General features: G+C 53.3%; 1 protein-coding gene across 1 annotated transcript in view; it reads left to right on the forward strand.

The window, feature by feature from the left end:
• MYDGF (myeloid-derived growth factor) overlaps positions 1–10,202 on the forward strand; it is a 14,343-nt gene extending 4,141 nt beyond the window's left edge. Inside the window, exons 2-6 of the mRNA XM_006754107.2 lie at positions 748–798; positions 4,098–4,159; positions 6,745–6,826; positions 7,975–8,047; positions 9,600–10,202. Of these exons, the coding sequence (XP_006754170.1) occupies positions 748–798; positions 4,098–4,159; positions 6,745–6,826; positions 7,975–8,047; positions 9,600–9,679 (348 nt within the window). The 3' untranslated portion in view covers positions 9,680–10,202. The remainder of the gene's footprint in view (positions 1–747; positions 799–4,097; positions 4,160–6,744; positions 6,827–7,974; positions 8,048–9,599) is intronic.
• Positions 10,203–11,341: the final 1,139 nt, after the last annotated feature.

Here is an 11,341-nt window from a genome sequence, read left to right on the forward strand (position 1 = left end):
AGAGGGGAGCTGGAGCCTGACGGGTGCGCGGCTCCGGGTCGCGCAGAAGGTCGGTCCCCTTGCAGCTGTGACTGGGAAGTGGACAGACGCTGCTCTTCCTGCCATTGCACAAGGTCCCCCATCTTGCATGTCACTGAAGGGTGAGGCCAGGCCCTCCTTTCCTGGGGCCGCAGGCCGACGTCTAGCCCAGCCCTGTCCCCAGCTTGTTGGAGAAGTCGCTGCCTCTTCCATCCTCCTCCCCCACCTCTGCGAGAGTATCGATTGAGCTGTTTGTGGAATGCTCGCCTGCAGCCTGGTAGTGTGCCGGGTGCTCTCAGTGTCAGGCCTGTTTTGCAGAGGAAGGAACGGAGGCTCAGAGAGGTTTGCACCTGTCCGAGAGCCACAGCAGCGCAGATACGGGCCCTCAGGCGTTTCTGCTTCCAAAGCGGGCCTGCGGGTGTCCCAGAGCCCTAGCTCCTAAAGGGTGGGTGTTAGAGGCGGGTGGCCTCCTCCCCAGTCTTTATTCCCAGGAAGCCACGTGGGTTTGTCCCGACCCAGACGTTCACTAGTAGGGAGGCAGGAAGAGGACTTCGGGGTTGTCAGTCACCGGGCGGCCTTGCAGGGCCGGCTTCTGGGGACCCCCGCCAGCGGAGTCTGCCTCTGCCTCCTTCCCCTTTAGTGTAGGTTTTCTCAGACATCCCAGGATCCTGCCCCTTCAGAACTGAGGATTACATCCTACCCAGCCTTCCTTTCCGCTCCGTTTTCTAGGACAAGTATACGTGTGTGTTCACCTATGCTTCTCAAGGAGGGACCAACGAGGTGAGTTGTACAAAATGCCATGTTGTCATACGGAGATGCTCTCCCGGGACAATGGGGTTGTCACAGGTGGTTAACTTACACTCATCGAATTCTTTTTAACCAGTAAACGCGAGAGAGCTCACGTTAAGTAGTGGCGGCAGTTCCAGTCGTAGTTCCACAGAGTGAACGGATGTCGGGACAGCAGGAGGGACATGAGATGTGAATCTGCCATTCCCAAGAGGCTCAGTTAGAGGTGTTGCATTTGTTTTCTGTGCTAACAAATCACCGTGAACTTAGCAGCTTCATCGAATTCTTCCTAACCAGTAAATGCGAGAGAGCTCACGTTAAGTAGTGGCGGCAGTTCCAGTCGTAGTTCCACAGAGTGAACGGATGTCGGGACAGCAGGAGGGACATGAGATGTGAATCTGCCATTCCCAAGAGGCTCAGTTAGAGGTGTTGCATTTGTTTTCTGTGCTAACAAATCACCGTGAACTTAGCAGCTTAAAACAACACCCATTCATCATCCCTCCCTCCGTTCTGGAGGTCAGAAGTCCTGGTGGTCGGGGGGTGCTTCGTAAGCTAAAATCAAGGCGTCAGGCAGCCTGGGCTTCCGTCTTCCAGGCTCGATTTGTTGTCAGAATTCAGTTCCTTACAATATAGGGCTGAGGGCCCCTTTTCCTTGCTGGCCATTTTCTCCACCTGATGGCAAAAGAGGAAGTGAAATAGATTCTAAGCACCTGCGGTCGCCAGCCTTTCAGACCTCAGGGACCACCAGTGGTCCGCGGATCAGGACCACCGGACCAGGACCACGGGTTGGCGACTGCTGCTTTAGACGGTGAGAGCGGCCTCTGCTGGCAGCAAGGACACAAGGGCTTCAGTCCTACAACCACAAAGAACTGATTCTGCCACCACCAGTAGAGTTGGAAGAAGGCCCCAGACTCCAATGGAAATACGGTCTGGCCTTCACCTTCATTTTGCTTGTGAGAGAGCAAAGGAGCAGCCCCACATACCCAGGCTTCCTTCCCCCCATGTACCTCATCCCCTCCCCTTTGGTAACCACCAGTTGGTTCTCTATGTCTCCGGCTCTGTTTCTGTTTTGTTTTTTTATTCATTTGTTTTGTTTTTTTAGATTGCACATATAAGTGAAACCATGTGGTATTTGTCTTTCTCTTTCTCACTTATTTCACTTAGCACAATTACACTGTAGGTCCATCCTTATTGTTGCAAGCGGTGAGATTTCATTCCTTTTTAGCGCTGAGTAATATTCCATAGTGTATCCATACCACATCCTCGTGAGGCAGCCTGTGTGAGTACGCAGCCGCACATTGCTAGTTCGGCACCTTCTCTGGGCGGGGCACCCCCACGTACACCGCACTGCCCCACTCACTCCGCATGAGTCCTGTGTGGGTACCTCAACATTTTGCTAACTCCGAATCTTCATTGGGTGGGGAGCCCCTGTGAGCGCACAGTAGCACTTTACTACCTCTGTACTTTCTCTGGCCAGGGGAGCCCGATAGGCCGGTACTGCAATATTTTGCTAGTTTTGCACTTTCACCGGGGGAGGGGGCTCCAGGTGTACACACAGCCCAGTGGGACACCCTGTCATACCTTCTGGTCAATCTTGGGTGGAGGGGCCCCTTGTATGCATACTATGGCACCCTCCTCTTCCTGCTAGGTCTGGCTGGAACTGGCTGAGACCCTGCTACAGCACCCTACAGTTTGGCCAGAGAACCTGGATGGAGAGGGGAAACATAAATAATGGCGCTCACTGGTTCCTCTGGTCTGGGCTTCTCAGCTCGCAGAGAGCTTTCTCAGCCCTCTCTGTGAGGTTTCTGTGTCTTGGTTGTGCAGAAGCTGTTTAATTGGCTCACGGTTGTCTCTCAGGAGGAAGTGCGTTAAGTATTTCAATTTCATGTGCTCTAGGAGGGGACGAGCTCTGTGTCCACCTACACCGCCATCTTGGACCTGCTTTTTGAATTACACACTTTAAAAGGGTGAATTGTACAGTATGTGTAAACTAGTAATTTGTTCCTACATGGGTGCTCCAGGCAAAAGGCATCTAAGTGACCATTTACTCCCATTTAATTAACATAAAAATGGCCTTGTTCCCATTAATGAAGAAGCTTTGATGTGAAATGGAGAGTACCAGTGATCTGAGTCCATTATTACTCTTGGGAGGGACTGTAAACTCATTTACTAACAAACTGTGGAAGTGCCTTAGGCAGCCTGGAACATAAGAGCCGGTTTTCCATTTCCTTTTGGCCAGATTTCCAGAGGCCATAAAAATTAGAATACACAGTTAGTGGGGTGTTTTGGAACCAGTTTAAATTTTTAATTTTTTAAAATATAACTTTTACTGATTTCAGAGAGGAAGGGAGAGGACAAGAGAGAGATAGAAACATCAATGATAAGAGAGAATCATTGATCGGCTGCCTCTTGCACACCCCACACTGGGGATTGAGCCTGCAACCCAGGCATGTGCCCTAACTGGGAATCAAAACGTGCCCTCCTGGTTTGTAGATTGATGCTCAACCACTGAGGCACTCCAGCCGGGCTAAAATTTTAATTTTTTTAAAAAATATATTTTATTGATTTTTTATGCCCCTGACTGGAGTCGAACCTGGGACCCTTCAGTCCGCAGGCCGACGCTCTATCCACTGAGCCAAACCGGTTTCGGCTAAAATTTTAATTTTTAAATGGCTAATACATTCACATCATCCAAAAAGAAAACATATAAAAGATTTGTCAATCTTCTACTAGTGTAGTTCCTGCCCATGTCCTACAGGTATCCACAATTATTAAAATCTTGTGTCTTTTCTGAGAACTTTATGCCTCTGCAAGCAGGCATGAATGTATTGTCTTTCCTTCTTTTTTATTTTATTTTCCTTAATATCCATTATTTTTTAGGGCAGGTTTAGGTTCACAGCAAAATTGAGCAGAAGGCATAGAGATTTTGATGTATCTTCTTGCCCTTCCCCACATGCACAGGTTCCCCTACTGTCAGCATCCCCCACCAGCGTAGTGAACCTACATTGACACATCGTTGTCACCCCAAGTTCATAGTTGACGTGAGGGCCTACTCCCGTGCATTTTGTGGGTTTGATCAGATGTATGATGACGTGCATCCCAGTTGCAGTATCAGGTAGAGCAGTTTCACGGCCCCTGAGCAGAGTGGGGGCACCTGGAAGCCAAGCTCCAGCGAGAGGGCCAGGAAAGGTTCGCTCACTTTGCAGACTGGAAGCAGACGGGCAGCTCTCAGAGCTAGCCTGCGCTCGCCAGGCTGTGTGTTCCGGACTGACCATGTCTTCCTCCTCTCCCAGAAGTGGCAGATGAGCCTGGGGACCAGCGAAGACCACCAGCACTTCACCTGCACCATCTGGAGGTGAGCTGTGGGCCTCAGCGGTGGGGTGTCCTGGGCGGTGAGTGGACTGCTGCTCTGGGCAGCAGGGAGAGAGGGGCAGATACTCCAATAGGGTCCTGCACCTCTACAGTGGCACACGGAGTGCCACAGAGGACTTCTTTATGCTTCTGCCAGCAGGCTTGAATGTACTCTCTTACCTTCTTTTTTGTTTTTATTTTTTTGAATAGACATTTTTTTTAGAGCAGGTTTAGGTTCACGGCAAAATTGAGCAGAAAGCAGAGATTTTGATGTATCTTCTTGCCCCTCCCCACATGCACAGGCTCCCTGTTGTCAGCATCCCCCACCAGAGTGGGACATTTGTGGGCAGGGACCGGAGAGCTCCCCAGGGAAGCGCACTGACACCGAGGCCGGGGGAGGTGTGGGGATGGAGGAACTGCAGTCCAGGCAGTAGCCACAGCACCAGAGACAGGGGTCAGGCTCCCCAGATGCTCACCTGCCGCTGTCACCCTCCGTCATACTCCTGGTCATGGGCTCTGCCTCCCTGCCAGGGACTGATGTCTTGTTCACCCTTCTTGTTACCCCACTGCTGGTGCCCCGCTTGAGGGGGTGGTAAGCCGGGGGAGGGATGGAGGAAAGGGAGTGCATGGCCCTGGGTGGGGAGGAGGGTGATGGGACTTCATGCAGTCGTGTCCCTTCTGCCCTGGGCTCTTCTGCCTCGTATGTGTCACCTTAAGCAGAGCCAAGCTCTCGAGCATTTGTTGTGTGCCCGACAGAAAGTCCAAGCTGTGGCTTCACCCTCAGTAGATGGGGTCCACAACAAAATGGACACAGTGGGAGAGCAGGGACTCGCCATTAATGAAAGGAAGTGGCACATTTTTTCTTTATTGAATTTATTGGGGTGACGTTGGTTAATAAAATTGTATAAGTTTGAGGTATACAATAAGGACACGACACTTTTTAATGCATTTTTAAATGTTTTTATTGATTTTAGAGAGAGGAAAGGAGAGGGTCAGATAGAAACATGATGTATCATCAGTCGGCTGCCTCCTGTACGCCCCCTAATGGGCCGAGCCTGCAACCCGGGCCTGTGCCCTGACCAGGAATGGAACCAGGGACCTCTTGGCATATGGGTCAGTGCTCAACCACTGAGCAACACTGGCCAGACTTAATGCATTTTTTAAATCCTCACCTGATGATATGTTCTTTGATTTTTAGAGCGGGGAGAGAGAGAGGAACATGGATTATTTGCCTCCCATACGTGCCCCGATCAGGGATTGAACCTACAACCTTCTTTTGGTGTACAGGATGATGCTCCAACCAACTGAGCCACCCAGCCAGGGCGACACAGCACGTTTTAATCACACTTGCAGGTGTCACCCCACAGCCTCAGTGCTAAGCAAGCAGCAGGTACTTACTAAGTGCTATTGGGAAGATTCTTGTCTTTCTGCTGCACGGCCCAGGGGCCAGGCGCCCAGCATCCTCACAGGTCATACCCTGCCTGTGCCACATCTCCTGGCCTCAAGGAAGGAGCCAGGGACCCCCTCATTACAGGGAAGGCTTGTTCCCGGGTGCATTCTACCATGTGCACATCGCTGCCTCTCACAGGGTATGTGAGCTACCAGCCTTGGGGCACAGACCCAGGCCATGCAGCCCCAAGGACTCACTGAGCCCGACACCTGCTCACCATGGGGCCACTTGCTCAGCCTTCAGATTTAGACATGGACTGACCCTCCATCCATGCAGAGGTTTTGAGAATCTGAGAGACTCTGGATGCCACCTCTTTATCCCTCACACCTCCCCTCACACCCCCGTCCCTAACACCTTCTCCCTGGCATCCCTGCTGCCTTCTCTGTTCCCCACCCCATTACGTCTGCTTTTCACACAATGGCCACTTGGAGCTCTTCGTACTGCAGACATCATCACCCCCTTGTTGGCACCTGTCCTCCTCTCTTTTCTTGTGTTAATCCTCGCCCAGTTTTTTTCTGTTGACTTTTAGAGGGGGGGGTGGGGGGGAGAGAGAAACATCCATGTCAGAGATCACATCGATCAGTTGCCTCCCACACATGCCCTGATCAGGGCCAGGGATCTGGCCTGCAACTGAGGTATGTGCCCTTGACCGGAATCGAACCCGGAACCCTTCAGTCCGCGGGCTGACATTCTATCCACTGAGCAAAACCTGCTAGGGCACCAGTCCTCCTCCCTTGGCTCCTCTCTCTGCTCTGGCCATACTGACCTCATGTTTATTAAATGCCACACTTGCACCCTCTGAGGGCCCTTTGCAGCAACCATTTCCTCTGCCTGGGCCAGCCCTCCCCCCTGCTTCCTAGTTCACTCCTATATTTCTCACCCTCCAGGATGTTGCTGTGGCCCCCATGCAATACCTGGATATTGTTGGCAGTCGATAAAAAGTACTTGGTGAAAGCGCATGAGGGTCCCTGCCCTAGAACAGCTTGCCTTCAGAAGGGGAAAGAGGCTTGTCAGTAAACCAGCCAGAAGAATGTTCTGGAAAAGGAAAGGGAATGATGTTGAGGGGCCCCGTCCAGACTTCCCAGTCAGCAGTGCTTGGAAACACGTGACCCTGGGCTGATCCCGACCTTTCTCTGCAGGCCCCAGGGCAAGTCCTACCTGTACTTCACACAGTTCAAGGCAGAGGTGCGGGGTGCGGAGATCGAGTACGGCATGGCCTATGTGAGTATCAGCTGTGCCCTTGGGGTGGGTGCCTGAGGCATCCCCTGGGGAGACAGGCAAGATGGGGAGGTGACATAACTTGGAAGAATGTGGGACACTGCCGACCCCAGGTTTGGAGGTGCAGGGCAAGGCGGTGGTGGTGCCCAAAGCGGAGCCTGCTGACCTCCAGAGAAAACAGGAAGTGGACACCCCGGCGTCACCCTCCTACTGCCTGCCAGTCTCCTGCTGGGGCCCCCATTGGAAAGGCCAGCCGGAAGCTAGAGGGCAGGGTTGCCTGGATGCTTAGCTCTGGGACACGAAGAGGGACCGCAAGGGTGGCAGTGGCCCTGAGGCAGGCGTGTGGCTCACGGTGTGTGTGGGGTGTCACATCCTTGGCCCCAGAGACCTGTGGTTCACGGCCTGGGCAGTGCCTGACCCCACAGCCCTTTCCAGAGGCCGCCACACTACAGAGCCTGCCGTGTTCCCACCACCCTCACCAGTTCAGGGTAAGCCATGAGCAGAACCAGCAGGAGACGGGCAGTCGGGTAGAGAGTGTTTGCCAGGATTGGCTTCTGCCACAGGGACTGACCAAGCAGCTCTGGAGTCCAGAGGCCAGGCAGGCTGGAGGGAAGCCTCCGCTCTGCCCCGAAAATCGCGCCCAGTGATTGAGTCAGGGCCACCCAGGGCATCAAGAGCCCTCAGGATGGGCTTTTGTCACACGCGCAGCACACTTCACAGCAGCACCCAGCGCAGTCAGTGCACAACTGCAGACATGGCTGCTCCAAGGTGACACATCAGACACACACCTTTGAACTAATGACTCTCCGAGGTCCCTTTAAAACTCGATTTTAGCTCATTTGAGAGCACAATTCTAATTTTTAAAAAGTACATTCAAGAGACTGCTGTGCTTGTCCCATTTCCATAAATTAAGGAAAAATTGAATTAAATACCTTCTTACTAGGATTTGCAGTGAAGGCACGAAGTGTGAAGCCAGTTGACAATCTCTTAAGTAGATTAGCCAGCCACTTCTCCTGGATTCTCTTAGGTGCTCAGAAAAGTGTCACCCGGCTCTTCAGTAAACGCACGAGGTTTTAGTCTGTGCCTCTTGGGAAAGCAAACCAAATCGTGTTCTTTCCTGATTAGGAAAGTTTCCACTTTTTCCCTTTCAGTCTAAAGCTGCGTTTGAAAGAGAGAGTGACGTTCCCCTGAAAAATGAGGAATTTGAAGTGACCAAAACAGCAGGTGTGTAAGGGTGGATTGTGGACATGGAACCCAGATACTGGGGGAGGGGGGGGAGAGGTGACAACAGAGGGCCCTCGGGGCCAAGCGGGGAGGGAGGACAGTTGCAGGGCACATCCAGACTGCAGGCCAGGCATCCGTAACTGTTCCTGTAAAGGGCCCCACCGTAAACATTTTCAGTTTTGTGGGACCGATGGCCTCTGTTGCAACTGCTCAACCTGCCCCCATCGGGCAAAGGGCAACCACGTGTCAGTGAATGGATGTGGCTACGTTCTAACAAAACTTTAATACTTTATGAGCTTGGAAATGTGAATGTCACGTCACTTTCCCGTGTCACAAAATACCATTTTCTTTAGATTTTTGTTAAAATGCCCTTAGCTCAAGAGTGGTGGGCCACACTGTGCCAATCCCTAACTGATGGCTCGTGGTCCATGGGAGCTGTGACCTCCACACGGCCTGGCTGTCCTGGGCTCTGTGACCAGGAACAGCTTCAAGATTGGGACCTCCAGCCCTGGCCGGTGTTCTCAGTGGTTAGAGTGTTGGCCCGCACACCAAAGGGTCACAGGTTTGATTCCTGATCAAGGGCAAGTACCTGGGTTGCAGGTTGCATCCTCGGCCCTGGTTGGGGCATATGCAGGAGGCAACCAATTGATGTTTCTCTGTCTTCGCCCCCCGCGCCCCCCTCTCGGGTGAGGATTAACAAAACCAAAAAAAAAAGATTGGGACCTCCTGACCTCCTGAAAGCCACCCACCCCAGTCCTCTGAGCCATGTTTAGCCACAAAGGGCAGATGCTGAACAGAAAGAGGTGGGGAACTCTGAAGTTGGGGCTTGGCGTTCCAGAGCAAGGGTGGACAAATGAGTGGTTGGGATAATGGACATGGGAGCTAGCCGGGGAGGGGTGGGGGGATGCCCTGAGGGTCTTGGGTTTCAGGGGAAAGATGAGGTGAAGGGAACCCATGTGGCTATGGATGTCATTAGGCATGAAACCTGGGAAGAAGATGGCATGGCAGTGCTTAGGGAGGAGGAGCCTGAGTCTAGATGGAGCCCCGCTTGCAGGCCCTTGAGGACGTGGGGACCATTCAGAGTAGAGGCCACGGACAGAGGATGTTAGGTTTTGGGCAGACCCTGAGCCCCAGGGCACACAGAATTGCACAGGGAATCAGGGTCAGGGTCTGGCTAGGTGTGGCAGGTGGCGTTTGCAGATTCCCGGGCCCTGCTGCAAAAGCATCATATGGTCCTCGAACAAGTTTGCCAGTGTGAGCAGGAGGTGATACAGCCTGGCCCCACCCCATTCATTTTCAGTGCGGCCAAATGACCATAATTTCCCCACCTTGAACTTTCCTGTGGACTCCCACTGCCCTCAGGAAAGGCCCACCAACCTCTTCACATTTTTTCTGTCTCTCGCCCATAAGACTTTCCGGGCTGGGGTTCTTTCCACCTGCAGTTAGCTTTGGGGACTGCTCCCCTGCTCTGCCAGTCCCCACCGGGCCCTACCCTGGCCCAAGAGCGTGTGGGCACCCTCAAGGGCCCTACCATGCATTTCTTATTTTGCAGTGTCCCACAGGCCCGGAGCGTTCAAGGCTGAGCTGTCCAAGCTGGTGATCGTGGCCAAGGCGTCACGCAGTGAGCTGTGACCAGCAGCCCCCCTAAGGGCGGCTTCCTCTCATCTCTACTGAAAGGGCGGTGCCCTGTGAGATCGGGCACATTTTTGGCTTTCTAGGGGGCACTGTTGGTTTTCTGCCTGGCTGATGTTGCCCTCCTCAGACGGGTTCCAGGGTGGCTGAGGCCCTGGGACAAAGTCCAGGGGGCCAGGAGGTTGAGCGGTGCGGTGCTCCCCTCCCAGTTCCCCATCTCCCCAGCATCACCGCCACACACCCTGCCCCCGCTCTTCTGAACACAGAGTGTGGGTCTGCGCCCGCTGCCGCTTGTCGTGCCAGGAGCGGCATCAGCACAGGCGGGGGGCCGCAGCTTCCTGAAGCCAGCATGTCTCCCTTGGGATCAGGCCAGACTCCGATGCTCCGGGGAAGAGTAGTCCTGCTGCCCTCTGACCTCAGGTTGACTGTTTTCTTACAACTTCCCCAGGAGACCACCTTCCAGACTAACTGGAAAGAAGTGAACTGTCCTTTTGTATTTAAATAAATAAGAGTTTAAAAGGAACTGCATGGACTGGGTATCTGGTACTGGTGCCCGCCTGGCAGGGTGTGAGGGGCAAGTTGCCCAGGGGTGACAACAGAAGGAGGCTGGCTGCCCTCACTCCCCTCACAGGTGGGCTGTGTCCCCCAAGACACGGAGTTTGAGGCACAGCGTTTCTCTAGGCACAAAAGCAGCAAGATCTGAGGGAGGCAGCCGTGAGCCTGCTCCTAGGCCTGGGCACTGCAACTCCCTGAACACGTCCGGCAGACCCGCCACGCGTCCAGCAGGTCACACAGGTGGCTGGTGCGGGGTGAGCACTCCAGGGCTGACCTGCTCTTTTGACCCAGCTGTTGGCTTTGCTTAGTTTTCTAACGCCAGGTTGTAGTAGGGTGACTTAAAAAAAATCACAAACAAAAATAAATGAAACCCAAATCAGAGGTGCCCTGGTCTCCCAGCTGTGGGGGGGCTGGGAGCCTGACCTGAGCCTAACTTCTGACTGTGTCTTCACGAGCAAACAAGAGGAAAAGAAACCGTGTGGCTGTGAATCGGGGTCCCTCCTAATTGGAATCACCCTGTTGGATCAACGGAGGCCTCTCTCTACCTTGCGCTCCCCTGTGCCAACCTGAGGGCCCAGACACTGCTGTGCCCACTTGCCAGAGCAGCAGTGGGCTGGGAGCATCTGGGGTCCTGTCCGAAGCCTCACCTGGAGGAAGCAGAGCGAGGCTCCCTCTGTGCACACCCCCGGCGGGCCCTGCAGCCGGATGGTGTCAGGTCGGGGTCATGAGCGCGAAGAGTAACTTCTCAGAACCACCATCGAAGAGGCGTGCCACAGAACTCAGTAATTAGTTTATGTGCCATGGGATGAAAAGGTTAAAAATAACTGCACTAGGGGGAATCAACAACAGATTAGATGAAGCAGAGGATCAAGTCAGCGATTTGGAAGACAAGATAGTGGGAAATACCCAATTAGGACAGCAAAAAGAGAAAAAAATTTAAATGAAGGTAGTTTGCCCTAGCTGATTTGGCTCAGTGAGCATCGGCCTGCAGAATGAAGGGGCACATGCCCGGGTTGCGGGCTTGATCCCTGGTAGGGGGCATATAGGAGGCAGCCAATCAATGATTCTCTTATCATTGATGTTTCTCTCTGCTTCTCCCCTCCTCTC

This window comes from Myotis davidii, unplaced genomic scaffold (genome assembly GCF_000327345.1).
Source record: "Myotis davidii unplaced genomic scaffold, ASM32734v1 scaffold551, whole genome shotgun sequence".
NCBI lineage: Eukaryota > Metazoa > Chordata > Mammalia > Chiroptera > Vespertilionidae > Myotis > Myotis davidii.